This window comes from Malaya genurostris, chromosome 3 (genome assembly GCF_030247185.1).
Source record: "Malaya genurostris strain Urasoe2022 chromosome 3, Malgen_1.1, whole genome shotgun sequence".
NCBI classification, from domain to species: Eukaryota; Metazoa; Arthropoda; class Insecta; order Diptera; family Culicidae; genus Malaya; species Malaya genurostris.
The window spans coordinates 243,912,458-243,940,140 of NC_080572.1; the positions used below are offsets into that span (position 1 = coordinate 243,912,458).

General features: G+C 35.5%; 2 protein-coding genes across 4 annotated transcripts; both read left to right on the forward strand.

Annotated features, from left to right (window-relative positions):
- Positions 1–2,289: 2,289 nt before the first annotated feature.
- On the forward strand, positions 2,290–15,906 carry LOC131435965 (ras-related protein Rab-8A). Of its 2 annotated transcripts, XM_058604280.1 has the most exons (6): positions 2,290–2,733; positions 2,764–3,028; positions 9,831–10,030; positions 10,105–10,197; positions 14,325–14,438; positions 14,499–15,906. In XM_058604280.1, the coding sequence occupies exons 2-6, from the start codon at positions 2,905–2,907 to the stop codon at positions 14,625–14,627; spliced, it is 660 nt and encodes a 219-aa protein (XP_058460263.1). In that variant the 5' UTR covers positions 2,290–2,733; positions 2,764–2,904; the 3' UTR covers positions 14,628–15,906. The 2 variants fall into 2 exon arrangements, with proteins under 2 accessions (XP_058460263.1, XP_058460262.1); XM_058604279.1 differs by having other exon boundaries at positions 2,290–3,028.
- A 663-nt stretch (positions 15,907–16,569) lies between these two features.
- Positions 16,570–27,661, forward strand: LOC131437346 (dnaJ homolog subfamily C member 22). 2 transcript variants are annotated; one of them, XM_058606621.1, is made up of 4 exons: positions 16,570–19,376; positions 26,177–26,744; positions 26,802–27,006; positions 27,063–27,661. In XM_058606621.1, the coding sequence occupies exons 2-4, from the start codon at positions 26,183–26,185 to the stop codon at positions 27,541–27,543; spliced, it is 1,248 nt and encodes a 415-aa protein (XP_058462604.1). In that variant the 5' UTR covers positions 16,570–19,376; positions 26,177–26,182; the 3' UTR covers positions 27,544–27,661. The 2 variants fall into 2 exon arrangements, with proteins under 2 accessions (XP_058462604.1, XP_058462603.1); XM_058606620.1 differs by having other exon boundaries at positions 16,571–19,376; positions 26,165–26,744.
- Positions 27,662–27,683: the final 22 nt, after the last annotated feature.

Below are 27,683 nucleotides of genomic sequence, written 5' to 3' on the forward strand. Positions count from 1 at the left end.
AACATAAAAAATCTATTCTATATTTTCAGTAGAATTAGATGGCCGTGACTTAGTGAGCGACATATCAGTCTCGTTCAACTGAACGAGTAAAAAAGATTAAACTGCGTTCTTAAATTTCTTCTTGTGAGTTGAGCTAAATAAGGCAATATTTTTGGACAATTAGTTGCTGGTAATCATAGTGGATATTCGTAGTACCGGTGGGTAAAATTACCAAAATGGAACTAGCATTCGAAAGCTCTGTGAAATGCTATAATCGTAAAGTGAAAGAAAACAATACGCAAAATTATTTAACGGATCTTTCTCATTCGAGAGGAATGCCATCCGTTGTGAAACAACAAGAAGATCTAACAATTCATTTCAAATCTAGCAAATTTATCCCAAAGAACTGACTGTGACATTGATTTCCATTGAAAAATAAAAATCGGCACAAAATAAACCAACAAGTGAATTTTTTATTTGTTTGTGCGCAGTTTGCCATACTCACGAGGCATTTTTTTTCAACGTTACTCTTCGATCCATACAAATCATCATTGATAAACATGACTCGAATTAATGAAAAGGATTGAAAACTATAGGAATAAAAATTTAGATTTTAAAATATATGGGTATACGCTACTTTCATATGTTACTCCTCCTAATATCAACGGTATACGCCACATTCATATTCTACTCCTGAAAAATTGACGTTTCTTGACAGGTGATAAATGGAGTGAAGTTGGCTCAATCACCGGTGATGGTGATAGTAAAAGTGATCACCTTCGGTGATTCCAAACATTCTGGTGATCACCTCTTCATCACCAGGAGGTGATAGTCACTTATCACCTTACATGATTCCACCCCAGTTTCGATCGGAACTTTCTGGTTACCTCAAGAGGGTCACAATTATGGAATGAATTGATTAAGCAATTTTTATTATTCCCACCTTGGAAACAACTTTTAAAATTCACTTCAGATAAATTTTTTCCTGAGAACCGTTATGTGTGTACGCGCGTTTATATGTGTATGTATCTTTTGCAGTTGAGTTAATATAAATCAATTTGTACCCTCTCATTTTGCTACTAACGCAGAAGACGATAACACCTAGTCGACACTGTTCTATTGACCAAATACCATCAAATTGGGAAGCATGAGATAGGAACTTGCACTTAGTTATCTCACCTTTAGATGAACAAGATTTTTCGGAGAGCCGTCATGCATCAATAATATATCATAACGAAAGTGAAATCAATTTTCTTTTGATGAAGGCAAGAAATTTAACTTGTATACCCTAGTCAAAGGAACCACGAGTCGTCAAAATCGCAAATATGCGATTAGTTTTTAGTATCGTTTATACTGAAAATATCTTCAAAATGTTATTGTAACAGTTGGCTTATGAAATGTATAAAAAACTAAAGTTCTGAGTTAAATTACTGAACAAATTTACTATATTTAGTATATTGATCTTCGGATTCCGATTCCGGAATCAACAGTTGTCACAATTACACCGGTCATTTGGCATACGGTCAATTGGCATAAAGGTAATTTGGTGTAAAATAATTTTCCTGAAAGGTCGTTTGACACCCGAAGAAAAATGCAAAGTAATTCTAAAGAAATAACATATTGTTAACAACAGTTTTTCCGTTTGTTTACAAGGTGATGAGAGCTAAAAATTTCAAGCCGTCATAAAAGATGTCATGCAATAAAGTACAAAATCTTCAAAAAGCAAAACAAAGTCTTGGTTTTAACTTAATTTTGTGAAATTTGACCATTCTGAACCAGTAGAACTTTAGTACACAGAATCATTGCTTTATTAGCGCTACGATCTTACTGACACTAAGAATTGTTTCAGGTCTGGGATCGAATATATGACAACCGGCTTGTCGGACCGGGTTCCTTCGCCGGAAAAAACAGGTAAACCGTTCTCAAAATTATTCATATTTGTAGATCTTGTTAGTCTATAGCCAAAGTTTATGGCGGTCTCCGGTTTCCGGCTCCAAAAATAATGATGTGAACTATGTGGTTTGTGAATGACCATAAGGTTATAATCTGTAATCGAAATTTTAAGAAAAAACAAGCCAATAGTCCAAACAGTCGAAACAGGTTCGAAGTAAGTTATTTGTACCATTGAAATAATCAAATCTGTGAAAGCTTATTTCTCGAGACAGACGAATTAATTTCCAACTCCTGCATATGAGCAAAACCTGTGTGGAATTTTCGTTTTACCACCCACTGATGTGGGAGTTGATGTTCGAAGAAGTAAGGCTAACAGCAAGGAGCCGAACAGATGATGTAACGCATGCGCCTAATCGGTATCGATTTTTCCTGAAGTTGTTTGTTGAATCATACACATTCTTGTTATTCATTGTTGAAAGTGGAGCTCCCTGATTCGCAGACTTAGGTCTTGTCGTGCTTAGGCCATTGAACGGCTCCGGGCCATACCAGGAAACAATTCGACCAATAAAACTATCTTTCTACCAACTTTTTAACCTTCAGCATCACCACTTCATCTCAAACTGCTGTAAAAGTGTGTGCCTATGTTAGATATTTTTACTTAGGATAAGGAACAAAGGAAACAAAATGTAACCAAAAGTATCGGGAAATCAGTGAAAATCGAAAAGTTGTGACTCACAAGTAGTGTAGTTTTATAGTTTGGCTGATTGCCAATTGCTGGAGTTTGGCAAATAATCAATCGATATTGCAACCAGTGATACAAAACAGTCCTGCAAAAATAAAAAGGATAAAAGATTCCTGCAAGTCGGTTTTCTCATCCTATCTCGTGGAAAGGGTGTACAATCCTGTCATTACTGGGACGCAAAACATCAGAAAAGATATTTGATACATTGGCTTCAAAGAAAAAGCGTCCTTCGTCTACGCGGATAATATCCCTGACGCTCGCCTGAACTGCTCGGAAGGAATTGGTTTAGGATGGCTCTGGATTTTGCTGCAACGTATAAAGTGCTAGTGCTAGGCGATTCCAACGTTGGGAAAACGTGCATCGTGCATCGATATTGCGATGAGAGATACTATGACACATACATTTCCACTATAGGTAAGTGCATCGGTTTGAGTTGAAGGGAAAATTCAAGGTATCCTATTGATAATGTTGTGGGTGGGGAAAATTGATTCTGATAAAGATTGAAGTACAAGATGTGGTCGATCATAATGAAAGAGTGACTATATAAAGCCCAATGGCTTTATTGGGTGATTTTGAAGGTTAGAGTAGTTATTCATATCCATTCCTGTTAGCAGCATTGTTTCGCTTTGGAAATATCTGCAATACAATCAATAGTATTTGTGAAGCGGAGAGCGTTCATCAAAAGTTTGAAAATTTCAAAAAACAATTATATTCAAATAAATTTTATGGTTGAAGAAGCTTATTTGCATTAGAAAATCCGAGAGTGGGTTCTTCAAATCAGTTCAGGATCGCGACATCTGTTTGTCCCTTTTTTGCTAGGCTGATTATGGGTTAAAGATTTTACAAATCTATGACGTGAATCGAAAATCGAAGCATGTTGTTTTCGATAATTAAATTAAAAACGAAGCGGAAACGATCATTCTAACAATAAAAATGTTTTAGTTTTATCCGGGTTCAATTAATGCCAACTCATCCTGTTTTACTGTTTTTTTAAACAGTGGAAGTTCAATTGACAGAAAATTGTATACTTGTGATCAATACCGATCTGTCAAAATTCACCGACGTTTTCTTGATTTAATGTTTTATTCCTAAAGCTCAACAAACAATATTAACAGATCTATCGGTTTAATGAATACAAATCCAAATATTCTAATGATTTCACTGATTACTACTGTGAAATGTTATTTAAATACCAAATACGATAATTTTAGAGTAATTTGAATATTTATCAGACCAACAAACACTTGACAATATTTATCTGAAACCTGCTAAAGCTCCTACACTCTCGTTTTCGTTGTGGGTTCGAAACGGATTTTTGCCTTGTGTCAATAGATATTTCTTGAACATTTAAAAATCAATTTCGAACTTCGACTATAGAGTAAACGAGAAGATAACATTTAGGGGTTTAGAACGAAAACGAGTGACGACTGACTACTGGTCGCCGCAGAGTGTGAACATTTAGGGTTTTTTTTGGGTTTGTACAGAAAAGCACATATTTTATTTCAGCTTTCTTCACGTTTCGCCTTCGGCTCATCAGTGCTTAAAGCAGTTCAAATTGAACTGCCATCTCCGTTTAACAGTTCAATTTGAACCGCTAAGCAGACGCAAAGTTTACTCTATTTTTGTAACTACTTTTTGGATATTGCACCGAGATGCTATATCCTTTCTGATGGCTAGAACGAAAACGAGTGACGACTGACTACTGGTCGCCACAGTGTGTGAACATTTAGGGGGTTTTGGGTTCTCGGTGCAATATCCAAAAAGTCGTAACATAAATAGTGTAAACTTTGCGTCTGCTTAGCGGTTCAAATTGAACTGTTAGGCGGAGATGGCGGAGCACTGTTGAGCCGAAGGTGAAACGTGAAGAAAGCTGAGAAGATAACGTTTAAAAAACAAATTATGCCATTTTAACTTCGGCTTTCATAAGAAAATTGTTGCTTCGTTTGGCAGACATTAATAGCATCGAAAGCATTTAGTAAAAATTATAAAACTGGAATTCAATCAGCATATCTTTCCAGTATTCGTTTATTTTTTCGAATCGGTGAACTTTTACCGATCTGTGCATGGCGGACACTATTTTAAATTTTACAATAACATCGGTGGAAGAAAAACAATTTTTCAGCAAAGTTTTAATTCCAATTGCCGAAAAGTTGAGAATCTTTTATAGGTGTTTTCAAACAGAAATTTAATATGTTTTGTGGTTTTTATCCGGTGAAATTTTATTCTCTTTCTAAACGAGGGATATGTACGTGACAAATTAAAACCGAAAAAAGTGTTGTAAAGATGCAGTGAAAAAAATTGCCTGGCGGTAAAACTGAACACGATGAAAATCACAAATACAAATACCGATACTAGCATTTCAATGAAAGAAAATATCTAATAGTTCTTTGTGTTCTTACAAGAACCGATTTGTTTACTATTTTCGTGTTTAACAAGTTCGAGTGCATTTTACTGTCACTGATTAATATTGTTGGAAATTACCAGACGTGCGAACGGCGCAAAAAGTAAATCATCCAACTGGTTAGTGAAAAGTAAATCATCCAACTGGTTAGTCCGCTTGTATCTGAGTATAAATCGATACTGACTGTTTACGTGCACATTTTGACTGTACGAAATCGGTCGATCTAGATCAGTTTTCCGACCGTTGCCAGATAAGAACCAGATATTGCATAACTAAAGATTTTAGAAATAGCGCGCGATCTAGGAAAGGATAGGGCTACCAGTGTAAGTCTGAGCAGTTGAAGCGATTAAACATGTTTTTGGGAATAAATATTCAATCTTGTTTCAACAATAAATGTCTCTCCGTGCATCAAGTATCGGTATTCGAATACTAATAGTGTAAAGACGGTGTATTCTTGATTTATTGACGAATACGATTATATCACTGTGATATATTGGAAAACGGTAGCTCTTTGCTCAGTGTGCATCAACGGTTTTTCAAGTAGCATATCGAATCCCAAACTATCGAACACGGTTTCGGATAATGCTGGCCACTAGACGTAACACTGAAGCTAAAGGAATGAAAGTATTCTCTTTAAGGGGTTACACCACTGTAGAATTTTCAAAAAATCGGAATATTTTTTTCATTGCAAAAGGTCATGTATGATCTTAAAAATAGTATTCCAAAGGATGGAAAGCGGGAATTGTATGGTCCAGGCATTGCCGATTAATGGCATATAAGTATGAGATACGATCTTACAGCACCGAAAACATTAAACGCGTATAACTTAAAAGTCAAAACCAAAGGTTATAAGGGCTGCCATTTTACAGAAAATCAATTAATTAAAAAACCCCTACGTACCTCTGCACACTGTAATATGAGATTAGAATTAGATTGTTTCGTATTTTTAGCGAATTGAATTACTTCAACCTCTCTATAGAACTGGATGTAAACAACATCATTTGTCTTGTTGCATTGAAGCAAATGCACTCGGTTAAGATCAAAATGTGTTTGCTCCTTACGCAAATCTTTAACATCTCGTGTCGAAGGTCAAACTTTGCATTATCTAAAGTCAACAACACTTGTATTCTGTCGTGATGTATGCAATGCTGGTAGCTTATGTTTATTTGGTTTACTAGTTTCGAAATCGTTTTATTGGCCACTACATGAAACACGGATGAAAAAACACAATTTTTGCGAATTTTTAAAGCCATCGCTCAAGTAAATAAATTAAAATATTTTGCATAATATAATATAATATTTTTCGTGGAAAAATATTGAGAAATAGGTGGTGAAGAAGCATTTTCGAGTGCGCGTATTAGAAATCAATGAAAAGTGTCAGTGAAAACTTAGGTTCAAATTACAAAATTCCTAAATATTTTTAGATCCGACTTTTGGTTCCGGAGTTGTGGAGTAAAATGTTCAAAAATATCTAATCATAAGTTCACCGACTTTCATCGGAGATGGCTGAAATGATTTTCACAAACTCAGATTCAAATGGAAGATCTCATGGTCCTATACAAAATTCTTGAATTGTGTTTGAATCCGACTTTCGGCTCCGTAGTTGTGAAGTTTCAAATTCCAATTTCAAATTACTTACCCACTTTTCTCAGAGATGGCGTGACCGATTTTTACGAAATTATATTCAAATGTATGATCCTATAACAAACTTTTGAATGGGGATGGGTATATCGTGATGGGTAAGTCGATGCCTTTCATGCAGCCCGCCTGGGTTCGATTCCCAACCCCGCACATAGGGTCAGAAAGTTTTTCTGGCTCGAAGAGGCGAATGACATTAATGTTAAAGCCTCTATAATCGAAACAAAAAAAAACTTCTGAATTTTATTTGGATGCGACTTCCGGCTCCGGAATAATAGGGTAAAGGGTAAAGTTTTATACCATCAATTAAAGAGGCGAAACAAAAAACATAAAAAAAATCTACAACGGTCTTAAAACTACTTCAATCGATAGTTATTATCAGTAGAATATAATGATGGATATGAGAAAGGCATAATTACACCGCTAGGTGGATTAAAACAGATTTTTAACGATTTGTTTTTAGTCTTTGTTAAGACGTAGAGCCGTCTTGAGCTAGTTTTAATATGATCAGTATCTTACGGGAAAAACAGATTGGAAAATTGACATATGAACACAATGATGTAATGAAAACCGCGGAAATGTAACCGCAGAGATGTGACTCGAACCCATAGCTAACTCCTAACCGGGAAAATTATTTTATCAATTGAACTACCCTGTATATGAAAACACATGAAGAGAAAGTCCAATTGACTAGACGAAACCAAGCGTGCTTTGCTGTATTAAGCCATCACGGTATTCACTAACAGTCTCGCATCGACGGAAACAAATTCAACAGAAACATATGCAATGATCACGAGTCTATTTCTACCTATCTACTTTGCCGCACGATACTGATTCGACCAGCCCGTGGACAACATGACGCTCTCATACATCGAGAATATATGTAAAATTTTTGGTTATCTTTTCAGAACAAAGAGAAAACGTTGGGCAGAGTGAATTAAAAGATAGAAAAATTACAAAATACGCATATTTGTAAATTTATGACGGATGTTATGGATGAGTTTGTTGCTATGCAGCGCTGTTAAAAAAAACGCAATATTTTCATTTCATTCATGAGTTCTTGCGTGAGTCACAATATGAAAATTATGCTCCTTTTAAATATATTGCTGGAACCATACACAGTAACCGTAAATAACGTAATGAAGTATTGGTTTCTCTTGTAAACTTTTTGTTTCGTTATTCATTGCACCCGTATTGTTTAGGTACACTAGCGCCGTCCTGAATTCAGTGGAACACATATTTGTTAAGACGTAGTTGAGCTAGTTTTAATTTGATCAGTATCTAGCGGGGAAAACAGATTGGAAAATTAACATCCCCGGTAAGGAGTTAGCTACGGGTTCGAGTCCCGTCTCTGCGGTTACATTTTCGCGGTTTTCATTACATCATTGTGTTCATATGACAATTTTCCAATCTGTTTTCCACGTTACTGCTCATATAAAAAGTTGTTTTTTTTGTTTTTTAGAAAAAAATCGGGGTAAATAATAATAATAATAATAATAATAATAATAATAATAATAATAATAATAATAATAATAATAATAATAATAATAATAATAATAATAATAATAATAATAATAATAATAATAATAATAATAATAATAATAATAATAATAATAATAATAATAATAATAATAATAATAATAATAATAATAATAATAATAATAATAATAATAATAATAATAATAATAATAATAATAATAATAATAATAAATATAATAATAATAATAATAATAATAATAATAATAATAATAAATATAATAATAATAATAATAATAGTTTTTTTGAATTTTTAGAGGTTGTTTAAAGTCAAAATTTCGATTGTTTCTCGTCGATCTTTCGGCAAATGGGAAATACAGGACAAGATCCGAGTAAACTTTCTTGCTTCTTAAAAGCTGAACAATGTATTTGAGTAGTTCTTAAGAACAGAAACAAATAATTGAACAGGTCAATGTGTAAAACTTAGACATCTTATCTTGTTTCATATTCTATTCGAGGATTATATTTACAAGACACTCATCTTGATCGATACTAATGAATACTGTGTATATATGATTTCTCATAAGTATTCAAAACATGTCTAGCCAGATTAGAGTTCTTGTCTGTAGATATTTGTTTTCAAAGCTGAAAAGAAATGTTTCAAAAACATGTTTTTTTCATTCCGCTCAACAGGTAACAACACCCTTCGCACGCAATTTCTCAAACAATTCCTTGATGATGTTCTCCAAGTAGATGATGATTTCAACTTGAATCTTCAGTCGGAACGACGAAAAGCACTCAGACAGACATAAGTACAAGACTCGTCCCCACATAAAATGTAACATATTCTGTGCATCAATTGCAATGCATAAGAAATTTCTTGAGTACGTGACTGTATAATTTTTTGTCTCGTTTTAAATAATTCTCCTATAAGATACAACGTAATTTAAACATCTCCGTTCCGTTTGTCAAGCGATACAGATTCCGCGGAGGTTTAGATTCTCCTATTTTTTATCGGACTTCGTTCGCCTCTTTTCTCAAATGAAAAATATTTATCACATGTACAGGAAATTTATGCTAGAACATTATGGCTCTGGCACCGGTAATGACCGGATGGCTTCGACTCGTGCTGGTTGGCAGACGTTGCTCGAAGTCGGTACGGGAGGAAAAAAACAGTCGACGTCATCGTAAATTTGGGCGCAATGTGAACTACCATATTCTGCTGGATGACCAAACCGATACTGTGCTATAGTGACTCAAAAGTAAACATTTCAATTCAGTATCACATTTCAACCTGAAGCTGTGAGAAAAGAAGCAGTACCTAATAAAATATAACGGAAACAGTTCGTTGTCTAGGTGTCCTGGCAGTAAAATGATTATATAGGTTAGATGCTGTAAGGGAATTTTCGTGGCATAAGATGCATCCACTGAGGCAGGCTATTGAAGGGAGGAAATCCCCTTTTATTGATTTAGAGGATGTTCGTGTTAGGACACATGATGTTATATCGTAATCCTAATTTTCTAGAATTTTATGAACAATTTCTGGTCTTGTATCTGATTGTACTATCATAACTAACTTCAATACATTAAAAAAATCTTTTAGTATTTTAGTCAGAACTTTCACAAACATTGCCCATTATTTATTCTATTGAAAATTCGCATAACCTCCCATTTTAAACAATACCTTTCACCATTCCGCAGGCATAGACTTCAAGCAAAAATTAATTAACCTGGACGGAGTGCCAATCAAGCTGCAGATTTGGGACACCGCCGGCCAGGAACGGTTTCGCACACTGACCACTGCCTACTATCGGGGTGCCATGGGTATTCTGTTGATGTATGACGTCACTAGCCTGGAATCGTTCAACAATCTCTCCTACTGGCTGCGAAACATTCAAGAGGTGTGTGTGTAATTACATGCTTTGAAGTTTTCTTGCTGTGGGAATAAAATTGTTAAAATTACTGTTTTCCTTAGAACGCAGCACCGGACGTGGTGAAGGTCCTGGCAGGCAATAAGTGCGAATGCAATCCGCCCCAACGGGCGGTGGATAAGGACCGAGGCGATAAGGTAAGCTTAGCAGCCTAGAACCGAAGATTACGTTAGTGGAAAGAGACGGGTATGAAATTATGACGATAGCAAACCATTGTAGCAGCTGTAGGTAATTTGAATTAAACCCACTTAGACAAAAACGTTCAACGGTGGTCCTTCATTGGTCCAATACGTTGGATCATTGGTCCAATGAAAGTCCAATCAATCGTTCAACGGGAGGCCAACACGGGACCTTCGTTTGCCGATTTTGAAACAGACCGTTGAACCGAATGCCATTTTTTTGGTTCAACAAACCCGGCAGACAGAGGTCCATTGTTGAGCCATTTTTAACATGAGGAGTTGGAGCCCCGTTGGACTAGTTTTACTTCAGAATTTCTGAAGTTTTTTCCACTTATTTGTTTAAACTAACAATACATACCTGCACAATTCTTCTACTTCACGTAGAATAACAACAAATTTTCTTTCTATGGAACGGTAACACTTAATTTTCACACTATTTTTGCAAGAGAAAAAACTACAACAAACCGTTCCAGCAAATTGAACGAATATTTCGTGCAATATATCGTTCAACAAGCGCTCAAAAATCGACAACATTGAACGGCCTGCTGATAGGGAATACACGAATAATTGCATTTCACGACTGCCAGACGCCACTTTCTAGCGAAGCTGATTTCAAAAGCAATTTTTTTTCATTCTGGGGCTTCGATACACTCAGCACTTGATAGTTAACGAAGATTTGTATTAGAACAACGACATAATCGAAAGAGAATCTGTTATTTGCTTTTAGGCTCATTTGAAATGTTTACGTCGATTTGTATAATCAATGAAGCCCGTTCAGTTTTCTGGGCAGTTTTTCGTCAATTTCGAATTCGAGAACGAGCTGGACTCATTTAAATTGACCGAAAGTTGAGATGAAATTCATTACGATTCTCAGATAGATTCCTATTCAAGTGTAACAACAGGTTTTTAGTCATAATCGGTTATTGCACAATTTCGGACGATTCCGTTTCGACTCAGATTGACGGTAAACTGCCATTAAAATCCGTAGAACTGAATGTGAAAGAAGTTGTAAACCGGTTCTTCGGATTAAAAAAAATCATTTCTAAATAATTTTCCTTTTGCTTTCCTTATGCTTTCGAGAAAAAATTCAAGTTATCCGCGAATCGGTTCACGAGCAAGCCGTTTTTACGAACGGGCTATTGTACCAATAGTCATCTCATTAGTAGAGTCGCCGTGTTCTTTTACCGATCATTCGACTTTCAATCAACGAGTTGTGATGAAATCGAATACAATATCTTTGCTCCGGCCCTGAGGAGCAATACAGCAGAAAAAATAGTTCGAAAATTGTGCAATCCCACTTGTACGCGGCGGGTAGATTTTCCCCCAGACGGCTAGCTGTCTGCCAGCCATTTTTGCCGGAATTATGCCAGATTTCCGGCAAAAGTCTGGCAACAATGCAACAACCGTTTCCGGCAGAGAATTTCGCCTAGCGGTTATTAACGGTTCTTTTCTGTCGGATTCTTGCCATATAAGATTGGCAGAACCGTTTTGAATCGGTTCTACATTTTAAGCGTCTTGGTTTTATTTTTTCAATAAAAAGTACATATGAAAGGCAATGAGTTATTGCCCTTCATATGTACTAATCATGGAAAATGTTATTGCCAATAACATTGCATTCTCACTACAAAACATACCCATATTTCAATCTCGTTTACCTCGTCTAAAGATTCGTTTCTTGTATGTACATGCGGGATTGATGAATATCAAATGAAGTCGAATAAAAAAAAAAAGAAGGAGGAGGGAAATAAACAAGACACGTACGGCCAGTTAATGACGCAATTTCGCTTGGACAATTTTGACAGCAGCCGGAATACAGCCAGCCTCCGACGGTTGCCAGAGTTCCTCACAAGCGGGATACTGCTGTTATAGCGACGCAAAAATGTACCTGTGGATGAACCTGTTTTGATCTTACGCTTGAAGTCAATTTATCGAAAAAAGACATTCTAATTCAGTGGTTCCCAAACTTTTTTGGTCGAATGCCCATTTTGAATATATTGTTCGTTCTACTGGCCACCAAGTTTAAAAAATATATTAATTTCTAGGCGATGTATCATTTTTGCAGTTTATTTGAAATTTAATTATAAAGTAGATAGAAATAGTACAAGTTATAATTTTTTTCTCAATCTTACACGGTAGAAATTAAATGTTAATTCAAGATCCTATCAAGCACACATTGGGTAGACAAAATAGACGTCAATTGAACAATCCAATCAGCGTGGTCACCACGAGATAGCGTTATGGTGATTGTTTTGACATGTCCCATGTATTTAGAAAAAAAATTGACGAATTTTTCAATTTACTTGAGTTTGAAAGAATGCAGATGGCAAAACCTTACAAATATGGGTAAGAAAAACGATTATTCACGTGTTGTCATCAAACATATGATTTCAAATTGTCCTATACTCTTGACAATCTCGGATGAAATTTGAAATTTTATGTTCACATACAGATTTGATTCAGATGATAAAACACGAGTATATAGACTAGTCATAAAACTTTTGATCATACCTCACTTCTTCGAATTTGGTATTTAATGTTACGTTTTCTCCATAAATATCAATCAAACATACCACGAAAGTTACTGAATCATTAATGATCGATTTTTTACCAAATTTTCACACGTTTTTGTATGTTAGTATTCGATTCATAAGAAAAAAAAATAAAAACCCTGCATTTTATTCGAATCTTCAAGCAAAATTTGAAAATTATCTCCATCGCTTAGTTCAAAGCTCGCCACTCGGGCAGCGCAGCTATCGCAAAAGAGTTGGTTGGATTCTTCAATAGAGACACTGCAAAAATCTCATTCATCATTGCTCAGCCGGAGAATTAAATCGGATCACAGGTGATAAACTGAATATTGAGCCACACCGATCGTACACAATCAAATGAAGTGCCTTTTAAAGATAAACTAACAGTTCATCGATTAATCAAACATTGATCTGAGAATATACGATAATTTCTAAATAGGATTTGAAACCAAAGTCGAAACATTCATCGACGTTTTTCTCCATTTGCTGTCAATGTTAAATTCGCCCTTCTTTGAAAAACAGCTGAAATAGGTTCTGATTCCCAGCCCCCCTTGTACTCGGCGGGCAGATTTCCCCCCAGACGGTTGGCTATGTCTGCCAGCCATTTTTGCCGGAATTCTGCCAGAATTCCAGCAAAAGTCTGGCAACAATGCAACAACCGTTTCCGGCAGAGAATTTCGCCTAGCGGTTATTAACGTCCATACAAGATTGGCAGAACCGTTTTGAATTGGTTCTACATTTTTAGCGTCTTGGTTTCATTTTTTCATTAAAAAGTACATATGAAAGGCAATAAATTATTGCCCTTCATACATACTAATTATGAAAATGTTATTGCCAATAACAGTGCTTTCTCACTACCAAACATACACTTATTTCAATCTCATTTAACTCGTCTCAAGATTCGTTTTTTGTATGTACATGCGGGATTGACAAACATCAAATGAAGTCGAATAAAAAAAGAGAAAAAAGAAGGAGGAGAGAAATAAACAAGACACATACGGCGAGATAATGACGCAATTTCGCCTGAACAATTTTGACAGCAGCCGGAATGCAGCCAGTCTTCTGACGGTTGCCAAAATTCCTCACAAGCGGGGCGTGGACCGAAATCTTCGGATTTCTTCTTTAAATGGATGTTGAGAGGTGGCTTATTGGCCATTATCACAAAAACAAAAAAACAGATTTCAGTTAAGAATTCGTATATCGATAGAATTTTTGGAAATATTATATAAATCTATGAACGATTCAGCATCATTCATTCCATCAAACGTAGTGAACCCAGACAGAATAAAAGCAGGGCCGCACGAAACTGAACTGAAGGATATCAAAGCCAAAGGTTAGCGAAAAACGAGAAGCCCTCTTACAGCAAATCAAAGGGATCATGACAGAAGAGAACTACCAAGCCTGGTCTAGCTTAATCATTAATTCTCCTATTATTAAGAAAACTATTCGTTGATTTTTAATTCAATTAATATTTGAATGTTGAATATTCAGAACATCAACTTTCTATGAAATTAATTAATTAATCCATAACGATCTATTAATATTATTCGTCTTCAGATTGCCGAAAATTTCGATATGCCATTCTTTGAAGTGTCTTGCAAACAAAACATAAACATAGAAGAAGCATTTCTGACACTTGCCAGAAAAATACGAGAACAACGAGAACATCGGGTATGGAACAGTTGAAATATTTTAGTGAGTTTAGTTATTGACCGCACATTTTTTTTGCAGGGTGAAAACTTCGACGATGGAGACCGTCAGAAGGGCCTTCAGGATATGATTAAGAATGGCCCCGGCTCGAATGGGCTTGGACCGTTCACGTTGGGTAGTGGAGGTGAGGGAGGTCGATGTTCCTGCTAAGGTGTTGACGAGACCCAAGCGTTGTACTCTAGCTAACGAATAAAAAAAAAATACTTAGCATCAGAAGACTCAAACTTTTAACTCGGATATACCCACATTTCCGTTCATAATGAGTATTATTAGTTGGTTCGAATCGATGAAAGGCTGTTTTTATCGTTTTTAGTAAGTTATACATGCGATGGAAGTATGCAGATCCAATGCACAAATTTATACAGATAGAATCATTTTATACGGAAAGTCTCTGTAGTGGCCAGTTTAGTGTGGTAATGAGGTAATAAAGATAATATACTCATATCATAAAAAGTAGCAAAACAGATCATATGAAGATATACAGTTTAAAAGCTATTCGTTGAAGTAACTTCAAAGAATTTGGTTGGTTTTTTATGAGTCTCCCCGTTAGGTATATGATTTTAGTTCAGGTAGATTCAACTCATAATCGTAATATTTTTCCAATGCTTTAGGTGTCTGTTCGAAACTGTACAACATACAGCATGATTTTCTTTGGAAATAGAAATGTGTTACCTTCAAGGATTGTAGATCAGTCGAGCGACATGGTTGGAAATGATTTCCTATATTTATTATACAGAATTTCAATAGCGCATTAGAGATACGTGTCTATTAGCGAAACAGTAAATCTTAGCTTAAAGTTCTTATCAAGTGAGTAGATTACCGGAAACTACTGAACATTTTACAGTCTTTCAGCAGCCGCATTTGTTCGCTTGTTGGTTGCGCAGTCAAGAGCTGCCTTCGAATGATTAAAATGAAAATTATTAGGACATACTGATCATTGATAATCTAGCCTGCCGTTATCAAGATCAGGTTTTGTTTTTATCCGTATCTATATAATTGGTATGTTTTCATTCATAAAAAAAACAGATACAGTAGTAGTAGTAGTAGCAAATATAAGTTTTTAAAACCACATATTTTGAAAATTTCGAATATAGTTGACTTCAAAAAGTTTGATTGATAATTCTAATTTCGAAACTGCAAAAAGTTTGATTGATAGTTCTTGAACTTTATAAATCAGTTCTCACATGCATTCATCGAACCATAAAAACAATTTAGCATTATAGTTGATATTTTAAATGAAAAAAAGTCAATGCGTTTGCAGATAAAATATAATCTATGAAATGGTTTACATTTGAATTTCAAAGTGAAAAACAAGGTTAGGAAATTAAGCTTAGAAACATCATGAGGAAAGAGTGGAACTACAATATGATTGATAGTTTTCTTTCGAATATTTGAAAATAAATATCGTGGTAATGTACCAAAAAATCTACTAATGTAAATCGGATTCCATACAATCGAAAATATTGGTTAATTACGTAACACATATAATCAATATTATTGCTAGTGAGGAATCTGCTTTGTATTACCTTAATCATGCGTATGAACTCCATTATTGAATCTCCCATCATGGCTTGCAGCGAAGGCCCGACTTTAGCGAAGACATCAACCGGAATGATTACCCTATCGACTGAAGAAATTTGGGGATCAGTTAATAAACAATAATAATAATAATAATAATAATAATAATAATAATAATAATAATAATAATAATAATAATAATAATAATAATAATTAGATAAAAATATTATTACTGGTCAAGTGAGATAAGGAGTAATTTCAACTACGACTTCCTCTTACAAACAGTACTTCGAACATGATTTCTGAAAAACAGATGTCACCCTGTCCCTGATTTATATTTCATATCATGCATACTGCCCACTTGCACGCGGCGGGCAGATTTCCCCCCAGACGGCTATCAATGTCTGCCAGCAATTTTTGCCGGGATTCTGCCAAAATTCCGGCAAAAGTCTGGCAACAATGCAACAACCGTTTCCAGCAGAGAATCTCGCCTAGTGGTTATTAACGGTTATTTTTCTGTCGGATTCTTGCCATACAAGATTGGCAGAACCGGTTCTACATTTTTAGCGTCTTGGTTCTATTTTTGCAATAAAAAGTACATATGAAAAGCAATAAGTTATTGCCCTTCATATATACTAATTATGAAAAATGTTATTGGCAATAACATTGCTCTCTCACTACCAAACATACTCATAATTTAATCTTATTTACCTTGTCTCAAGATTCGTTTCTTGTATGTACATGCGAGATTGACGAATATCAAATGAAGTCGAATGAAAAAAATAAAAATAGAAGGGGAGGGAAATAAACAAAACACGTACGGTGAGATAATGACGCAATTTCGCCTGGACAATTTTGACAACAGCCGGAATGCAGCCAGCCTTCTGACGGTTGCCAGAACATACTGCTTGATATCATCCGTATATTTCAAATAGGCTAAATTTCAAATGTACGAATGATGGTCAACAAAACGCGTTTGAACATTAGTTATTCACTAAAAAGACCTTTATCATTTCTTTCCGACATATCAAAGACTCGGGTGATTTGCATTGATCAGATGCCTACGCCCGACTCCTCTGGTAGAAGGTAAATGTTGAGTTACTAAAAAATTTCTGCTTGCTTAAATGACCCTCTTTCACGTCTCACCTTACGTTCTATATTCACCAGTGCGGTAAATTTTCATTTTCAATCGAATATATATCAGATCAAAATGAAGTTTATGGTCACTATCCGTCAGTATATCGATACAGATTCATATAACTTTTGCTGCCATTTTCAAGTGAAGCTCTCCGAATTCATCGTCAGTTGAATAATCGAACCTAGTCATTTGAAGTTTTGCATTCTCAGTTTCAAGTTTCAAGCTACTTCATTGCCTTCGCTGTTGGTATTGAGCAAGTTCGAACGAATAGAATTATAAATGGGATAAAGTATTAAAAATGATAACTGAAGGAAGAAACTATTAATTCATGTGAATTGTGTTATTGATATTTCAGCTACCTGGTTTGTCTTCCATTTATTATCTTGAATCAATTCGAATGTTTACATAAGTGAGTTTTTCTATTATAGGTACTTCCGAAACCGGAATCCGGGAACGGGTATAATCGAAGTTTTTGAGTCTATAGTTACAATCTTCGGTCGTTAATCGAAAATCGGGGATCAGAAAAGCCAACAATAATTTGTTTGGCCGTCTACTGACAATGACTATCGATTGGAATAGTTTTGAGGCAATCTTAAAAATTATTTTACATGTTTTACTCACCGCATTTAGTGATGGTATAAATATTTTAACAATCTTCACCCTGTAATTCGCAATTAGATGTCGGACCCGAATGAAATTCAAGAATTCAATATGGGACCACAAAACCTTTCATTTGAACCTAAGTTTGTAAAAATCGGTCAATCCAAAGTGAGTGAGATTTATTTTGGAACATAGGATCACTGTTCCCTATGCTTCCGGAATCTAGGATAGCCGCAATCGGTTTATTTTATTTGTCTACTGATAATGGCTACCGAATGGAATAGTTTCGAGGCCAGTTTAAAAATTTTGTTTACGATTCGTGTATCAAATTATTAACACACTTTACCCTATAAATCCGGAACCGGAGGTCGGATCCGGATGAATTTTGGAAATTTTGTATGAAATCATGAGAACTTTCATTTGAAGTTAAGTTTACTAAAATCGGTCACACCATCTCTGAGAAAATCGTGGAAGTAAGTTGAAATAGAAATGTTTACGCTAATCATCCTGTAGTTCTGGAACCGGAAGTCGGAGTGAAAGAAAATTCAGGAACTTTGTATGAAATAATTATACCTTTCCTTTGAATCTAAGTTTGCAAGAATCGGTTCAGCCGTTTCTGAGAAAATTAAGGGCACTTATTTGCATTTTTTGCACATATCACTCTGTAACCCCTAAACCCTCCCCTGTATACGCGCCTGACTTGGATGCTCGTTCATTATGTTATCACTGTTCACGATAAGTGGTTTTCTGGGATCATTCTAAATGAAAAAAATACATAGATCAAGCTTGTCGAACTGTCCAACTCGACGCCAAACATTTCGTTGTTTCGAATGGTCAGACTATCAAAGAATCTATGCATCAAATCTAATACGTTTGATTTAGACATTTAAGGAAAGCGACCATAATGCCGATTTTTGTTTTTGCTTGATACATTTCTTCATTCGTGATTTTTTAACCTCAAATGTACATCTACAGATGCTCCTGCCTTCTCGCTGTTCAGGTGCGAAGAGATAAAGTAAACTTGTCATTTTTATACCGTTTCATAGAGGGCCCCCTTAACATGTCATCCCTGTGACATATCGTTAAAGACTTCTATTCTGCAACAAGCATGAAACCCGCCCGCCGAATCACATTCATTTCGAATAGCAGTATACTGGCGAGCAGCAGCCCGACAACAGTTTGCTGACATAGCTTTTTATCCACTCGTTTTTTTTATTCGTTCAGTGGCGTACGCGAAGGAAGCGATCAAAACAAAACCGTAAAGTCCTGTACTCGCGAGAGCATATCTTATTCTCTCATTCTCATTGAAGTTTTGGTATTGGAAGACATCAAAACTGACGTAGGCACTGGCGGTTGGTTGTCGAGCTTTGCCAACAAACTTTTCTTTCTTGAGTCTCGCTCATTCGACCAGTTGCTGCTGTAGAGGAGTTTTGCGCTGTTCATTGGCATTGACATTGCTGAAGATCAGTACTAAACAGACACCGAGGATCGAGAGATCGGTTGAACTACTTTCATTTAGAAGAAAGATTTGTTAATCGATCGTTGTAGTGATTGAAATTGGAATATTTGGATTAAAAATACAGAATTTCCGAGAATACTTTTGTAACAAGTCAGTATCAGAAATAGCTTGCACAGATAAACTGGTAAGTTGCATACTATTTTATGAATGGTAAAGAGAATTTAACGGTATTTTTGGTTCGCTTCTTGCTTTGTGATTCCTTCCGTAATTTGTTGAATCGGTCGAGTAGAAATAATGTCTAGAAAAATTAAGATGGAGGAAAAAGACTGATTTCTGAAAACGCAGTTTAGTTTGATTTTGCTGACTCGATAAGCTTTAAATAAACATCGCTCTTGAGTGGGAAGGTTTATATTCAACAAGTTAGCACCAGTACGGAATTGGAATACGGGATATGCTGACACAGTTTCGAGTAACAAGTGAAAGTTGTTAAGACGTATGTGTGACAACGTATGCACTTCGGTTAGTTGAGAGGTTGGACAGGATAAGAAGTTTCTAATATCAAAAGCCAATCGTTTTTTCCGGCAATATGTTCTTTTTTGCTATTTAAGAAAAGTTCGAAGATATTTTTCAAATCTCAAATTGATTTTAGTGAGCGTATGTGAATATTAGCGAACGTGTGTGATATAAACCATCTTTCTGGTACGAACAATTCCTTTTTCATAAACTTTGATTTAGTACTTATTTTTGACGGATAACACTGTAACTGTTTGAGTGTGTTTGTTCAAGTATTTATGGGTGTACCTTTCCGCTTCCATTATAGAGGTTTTAACCTTATAGTCATTGATCTTCCAGACCAGAAAAACGTACTGCTGTTAAATCGAACTCACACTTAGTGATCGTGTTACCACCAGAGTTACCATTTTAAAATCTGTGTTTCAACTTGAAAAATCTGTGTACCGTCTGTGTTGCATATTTTCGATCATAATATGTGAAAAACTGTGGAAAACATTTTGAAAATCTGCCATTTTTATGAAATTTTCATAAAAATCTGTAGAAATCTGTGAATTTTGATAAGATCTGTGTTCTTTGACATAGAATCTGTGTGGCAAAATAGGCAAAAAAATCTGTGGTTTCATTGAAAAATCTGTGAATATGGTAACTCTGGTTAGCACAGATAACAGATATACAGGCTCGACAAAATTTGTCTAAATCCTGTATAAATTTTAAACTTGCTATACATTGGAAACCAGGATCTCATTACTGTCACTTTTTCGATTATTAGCCGCGATCTTTTAATACGTTCTACCACGTTCCGGAACGAATGCCTAATTCATAATAATGTCGATCGCGACCGTGTGTCATATACCATTCGACTCAGTTTGTCGAGTACGCAAAATATCTGAGTGTGTATGTGAACTAACTTTTCTCTGAGATGGCTAGACTGATTTTCACAAACTTAGATTCAAGTAAAAAGTCTTGTGGTCTCATGCAAAATTCCTGAATATTATTTGAATCCGACTTCCGGATCCAGAACTATGGGGTAAAATGTGTAAACAATTCTGAAAATAAATGCACCAACTTTTCTCAAAGAAGGCTTAACCGATGTTCACAAACTTATATTCAAATGAAAGCCATTATGGTGCCATACAAAATTTCTGAGTTTTGTTTTTATATGACTTCCGATCTGGGAGTTATGGGGTGAAATGTGCAAAGAAATCAAAGTATGTACTAATTTTTCTCAGAGATGGCGTGATCGATTTTCACAAACCTAAATTCATGGTCCTTCACAAAACCTATGAATTTCATCTGTGTCCGACTTCCGGAATTATAAGGTGATTAGTGCAAAAATTCCAATTTAAAATTACTCGCTTTTCTCAGATATAGCGTGACCGATTTCAACAAATTAATTCAAATGAATGGTCTATGGTCCCAGATAAAACTTCTGAATTTCATTTGGATCCGACTTCCGGTTCTGGAATTATAGGGTAAAGTGTGTAAAAACTTTTATATAATCACTTAGAGGGGCGAAACAAAAAACGAAGAAAAAATTCTACACTGACCCCAAAACTACTCCATTCGATAGTCATAATCAGTAGAGGGGCAAACAAACTAATTTCAGCTATCCTGGTTCTCAGATTCCGATTTCGGAGACACAGGAAATAGTGGTCATATTTTCTCAAATGAATCTCACTCATTTTTCTCAGTGATAGTTTGACAACTTTCCGCAAACTTAAATTTTAATTGAAGTTCCTGTGGTCTTGTACGGAATTCCTGAATTTCATCCGGATCCTACATCAAGTGTGTTAAATAATTTATACTATTACTTAAAGGGGCAAAACAGAAAACGTGAAAAATTCTAAATCGGCCAAAAAACTACTCCAATCGGTAGTCATTATCAGTAAACGGTCAACTAAACCGATTCCGGTTAATCCTTCAAGAATAAACAAAAACTATTTTGAAGAATACCACAGTATAATATATGATAGTATGTTTGATATGAAAAGGTATCATTGCACCACTAGGTGGATTAAAAAAGGTTTTTTCATTATGCGCTCTTGTATTAAATTGATCAAACTAACGAATCATTTAAATGTGCTCAGTTAGCTTCTGAAAGTTTGTGTCGAACCTAGTAAGAATAGAAAACAATTTCGAATAAAGCTACGTTGATTTTTTCAAATTCTTCATATATTTTTGTGTTAGACCTTTGTAGAATGCATCATTCTTCTATATTTTAAGTGAAAATAGTTGTTGAAAAGAACATTAACCTTTATTATTGTAATCGCGGTATATTTTTCCGATCTACGGTTTAGCCGACGACACGACCAGACACTCCGAGGAAAAATCAATACTAAAATTGTCTGCTAGCGGCTCACCGCCCGTTATCAAAAATATAGCGACCCCTTGGTAATGATAAAAAAAATTTCTTCAACACTGTTTAAGTTCCTATGAAAAAGTTACCAAGGAGCCGCAGAATAAATAAACAAACAATACCAAAGAAACATGGAAGCAAATTTAACAGAACAGTTGTAAATCACTTTAGTTTATAAGTCGAGAAATAATCAATATTTTAGCGTTTCAGGCATAATTATTTGAACAAGAAAAGCCCGTTGACTTTTCATTGCACGCGTTTGAAACGCAACCCAGTCGACATGTAGTTAAAGGCAATAGTGGAGCCTCCAAGACGGGAATTGCAAATGGTTTTAAATTTTGAATCCATAACCATAAGAAATTTAAAAAAATACGAAAGAAAAATTTCGAAATGTATTTGTATTATTTAACAAGATACCCATCACGTGTCTAACAATACATCAATCGTGCGTTTTCTAATGGGTCAGTTTTTATGAAGAAAATGTATTAAGTGGTCATTTCGTATTCTACAACTTTTTTTTTAAATTTCCTTTGTCGTATACAAGCTCAGGTTTCACAAAACTCGCCTTTACTTCGTCGACTTCAGCATACCAAAGAACGTGACGGAGCTGTTCCATTTACATTTTGTGTCTTCGGTGCTACTCCAAAAAACAGCTTAAGAATTGTTCTAATACATTTGATGAACTACACGCTTACCGGATGCTATGCAGTTCTATCAATACCACTTCTGAGTTCAGAATGTACATGCCGGTGATAATTTAATTACAAGTTCCTGAGGTTTTATCATTGATTTTATTTTAATTCAGCCATCTTCAGCATATAACAATACTCCACACCTGGACGGTCCTTTCTATTCTATTGAAATAGTACCTTCCTTTCCGTGACTGCGTAAAAGTAAAAAAAAAAAATACATCGAAACCTTCCAGCGGGCCAGTTGCATTTAGGATCTCCGTTTTATGTGGAAGTATCAATGGCATGCCCCGTCTCAATTAAGCTTTTATTTGTTCCGTGCTATAGAATACCGCTATACCTAAATGTATAGCGCGTATTAAATCTACGATATTTTACAATAGATTATTTTTTATTTGTACAATTCTGAACCACTTGAAACTTACCATGATAAGCCGATCTTATTTTCGAGATTGTCAAGGAATTTTCAATTTCCGTGATATCATTCCCGATCTGTAAATGATTCAGAGCATGTTTTGTTTACATTCTTCATGTCTTTAAAAAACAGTAACCAAGGTTATGGTAACTGTTATTTCAAATCAATAATTCATCAACTTGTGTTGCCAGTTTCAAATTTTTTTCAAGAAATTTCGTTTTGACATTACCAGTTACTGAGGGGTAGTTAAATCACAGACTAACAGACAGGACACTCAAATTTGATTCTTCAATCATTTTAACGGTCATTTCGAATATTCCATTATTTGGGACAGTACTCACATGTGTCATGATGGCGCCACGTTACCCTATCAAAAACATCATGTCTGTCATCTAGACTGTCTTTATTTTTTTCATTTACCAACAGAGTTGCCATTCATACAGAATTACCTGTAATGTATTGATTTGTATACGTCCATGCGAATTTCATGCAGGATACAGATTTAATACATATTGCCAAAGATAAACTGAAGATTACAATGTTCCATACGTTTCATTGAAAAATGTTGGGTCAGTAATCGTGAACCAGTTGGTTCAGTAATAATGTAATTTTATTGACCCTCCGTTAACAAGCGTCGACTAGTTCCGACAAAATGCCATGGAAACAATACAAGTTAGAAAGGAAGCACACATATGTTTACATTCAGCATATAATGATTTCTTGCCACAACTGATGCTTCATGGGATGAGGCTATAACAAACTAAATAAATTCTAGACAATGGTTCTAAGTAGTTTTCACTTTCTTATTCTAAGAATCACTGATATAAAGCGAAATTTCTCAATATCGTTCATACTGTAACTTGATATTTTTCCAAACATAAACAATCATTGTCATAGTTACGACGCATCTAGTGATCAGACACTTGTTGTTTTGCTTCAAAATACTCAAATTGACAGTGAACCGAGCTCATCGAGGGGTTCTATTCAAATGATACCTAAGAAATCGCAGACTACTCTATCTTGAGTTTATCTTTGATATTGCCTAAACTATATACATAATTGCGCCTACTTCTCATCCTCCAACTCAATAAAAAATCGAACCCGTTTTGTTACAATATTTACTTGCTTCTGGTCTGCCGCCACTTAATTTCGGGTGAAAACTACCAACACAATAAAAAATAGTCTAGATGAACAAATTTGAGTCGAATAAATGGTTACCCTCCAACATCAAGAAAAAGTTAAATATATTATCAACGTAATCCAATAAATCATTGTGACGATTCATTTTCAAATATTTTGATGAAATCAGGCATCCCTGCAAGCAGCTGATCGGTGTTGACAAACGAGGGGAAACCAACTAGTAAAAAAAACTTTTACATAACACAAGGGGTGTACAGATAGTAAATAGTTCGCGCAGTACAATATAGGTGGAACTAGTGCATCACGAAAAATAATTTTTATTAGAATTTACTCATACTGTCATGTCTGTTAGTCTGTGGTTAAATTTGCGATACAGTTTCGATAGACGAGTGGCAGGTCGTGTCGTCGGTTTAGCAGTTAGTAAATTAAATTCACGTTTTACCTATACAATTACAGTGAAATCCGATTTTTCAACCGAATGTTATATACCATTCGTTTCAGCTCGACGAACTGAGCAAATGTCACTCACTTTTCGCGGAACTTTTCACAAACTTAGATTCAAAAGAAAAGTCTCATGGTCCAATAGCCTGCTATTAGTAGTGGGCTTTTTATTAGATTTTGCACGATGACGATACAAATGAACTGTCGATGAATCAAATTCATTTTTGACAGTTGCCGTGTGTTTTGTTTTGCGATTGCAAATTAAAAATTGAAAAATGACGAAAAAGTGCCTGTTAAAAACGTGTTCCACAGTTAAAGAACTAAAAAGATTGCCCTGTATGTGTTTCCAGCATCAAGGAGCGATATATGTATAAATCTGTTTAGTGTGAGACGACCTGCAATTTTACATTGAAACGATGAACCTCTGATGAACATTTAAACTGTAAACAAAAACACGTCGAGTATATATACATATATATATATATATATATATATATATATATATATATATATATATATATATATATATATATATATATATATATATATATATATATATATATATATATATATATATATATATATATATATATATATATATATATATATATATATATATATATATATATATATATATATATATATATATATATATAAGTAATTGCTGTAAAATGATTGGTTTTGAACGTTGATATCTCAGACATTTTTCAATTTTAATCTAATGGCGTTTTCGTTTTTAAATTGCACTGCACTATTACGCACCGATTTCAATATGTCAATTTGTGCATTTCAATTGTGATTTGAACGCACAAAAAGTGGATTACACTGAAATCTGATTTTAAAGTTTTGCCTTTCTCTTAAAGAAATGATATGCAAACCGACTTTTGAACTGAGGCCCGGAGGGGCGAGTGTCATATACAATTCGAATCAGTTCGTCGGAATTGCTCAATGCCTCTCTATGAGTGTTCGTACGTAACAACAACATGCTCTCAATCAAAATAAAAGGTCTTATGGTTCCAGTTGGATTCCATCCGGATATGACCTCTGTTTACGAAAATACCGGGCGATAAGTTTGTCTCTTGAAGTATTCGATTTCGCCCTTTTCCATTGAAAAGAATAGAAAACTTTCATTCTTTAGACAAGAACTCTAGTTATTTTGAACTGTTCGCTAGCGGATTGCTCATCTCTAATCCTTAAAAATAAATTTGCAGAAAAACTAGCCTAGCTTACTTCATTTATTACAAAACATTTGCTATGGTAAATCATCGAAAAATTATCGCTTCTACTCGAGTGCTGCCCGACTCGTTCGAGGCTAACCAAGGTATAGAAACCAGCCTTAAATAGGTCGGACAAACGAGTCGGTTGTAGATTATTAGTGCTAACTTCAATAATTACATCGAACTAACATTCTCTGCTAGCATCTTTTCCAGAACACAATGGGAGAAAAAATATCCTCATCTACTTCAACCACGACCCGAAGAAGGTCTCCTGCCAAACAGAATGACCAACAAGTACCCAAAGAGAAAACCGCACCTAAACGCAAAAGTCGAGAGGAAAAGCTTAACCAGCTGTTCGGTTCACCTCCACCACGATCCGTTATCACCGAGCGTCCAAAGCAGAAGTCCGTATTCGTGGCATACGTGCTTTGGTTGTTCGGAGGTTTCTTCGGGCTTCATCATCTCTATCTGCACCAGGATCGACGAGCATTCGTTTGGTGGTGCACTTTGGGAGGATACTTCGGTATCGGATGGCTTACCGAAATTCATAAAATTCCGTCAATGGTGCGGGACTGTAACGAAGATCCACGCTTCATCGGAGAATTTCAGGCAAAGATACGTATGAACCAGAAGCCACCCCTAACAACATCACGATTACTGCTGGCTGTGATGGTTGGCTTTCTGTTCGGCCAGTTGATTATGATCGCAATACCGCAACAGGTTTTTGTCGGAGTGGATTGGAATTTCTTGCATTGGTGCATTCCTATCGGATCTGCGATTGGTATATTTACTTCACTATAGTCTGCTCTGGTAGAAAACTAATAGTTTTTAATTTCAGGCGTTTGGACGGTGGGAAACATGGGTCGTGAGAAGGGAGTGTTTTGGCACTGCTTGATAGGTGCTTACGTTGCCTATCCCATCCGATACTTCGTTTTGGATGAGGCTTACTGGTTCACTTTGATGACAGTTGCTTCGGCGTTTGCTTTTCACTATTTTTCTAAAGAGTGGAATCTAGAGGTACCAAAACGCGAGAAGCCTTTGAAGTAGGTGTATGAAAAAAAAGTGTACATAAGTTTTTGAATAATGTCTCTATTTACAGGCGAGCTGCTATCTTCGTACCTTGTGTTCTGTTGTATCTTTCGTTGTGGGGATGTTTCTTCTACTTCAACGGTACCATCACGGACTCCGATGGTGATGAGGTACCGGTACACGAAGCAATCCATAATTTCATCAAATCACCGTGGTGGACTGACCTTAAGCAAACTGTATCCGATACAATTCAGTTCGCTAAGCATAACGGATGGGCTGAGGTTTGGAAGCAGATTATAGACTCTATGGATGCTGATGGAGAGCAGAATGCGTACAAGGTTTTGGGAGTCAGCCCGACGGCTTCTCAAACAGAGATCACATCTATTTGGCGAAAGTTGTCTCGGGAAAACCATCCGGATAAAGTTAAGGATGAATCACTACGTCGAGCAGCTCAGGAGAAGTTTATGGAGATTCAGCAAGCCTATGAAGTACTTAGCAAGATTAAATCCAAGAGACGACAACGAAGCAAGAAGTCTAATGAGGATCTTTAGTGTAAACAAAAAACATTCCAAATCTTTAATCGTATGAACTGATTAATTTCTAAATGCGCTGTAAATATTTATTGAATGAGTTGTAATCAAAGAATGCAGCATTTTCAGTTTTATTTTATGGAAATACACTTTAAACACAA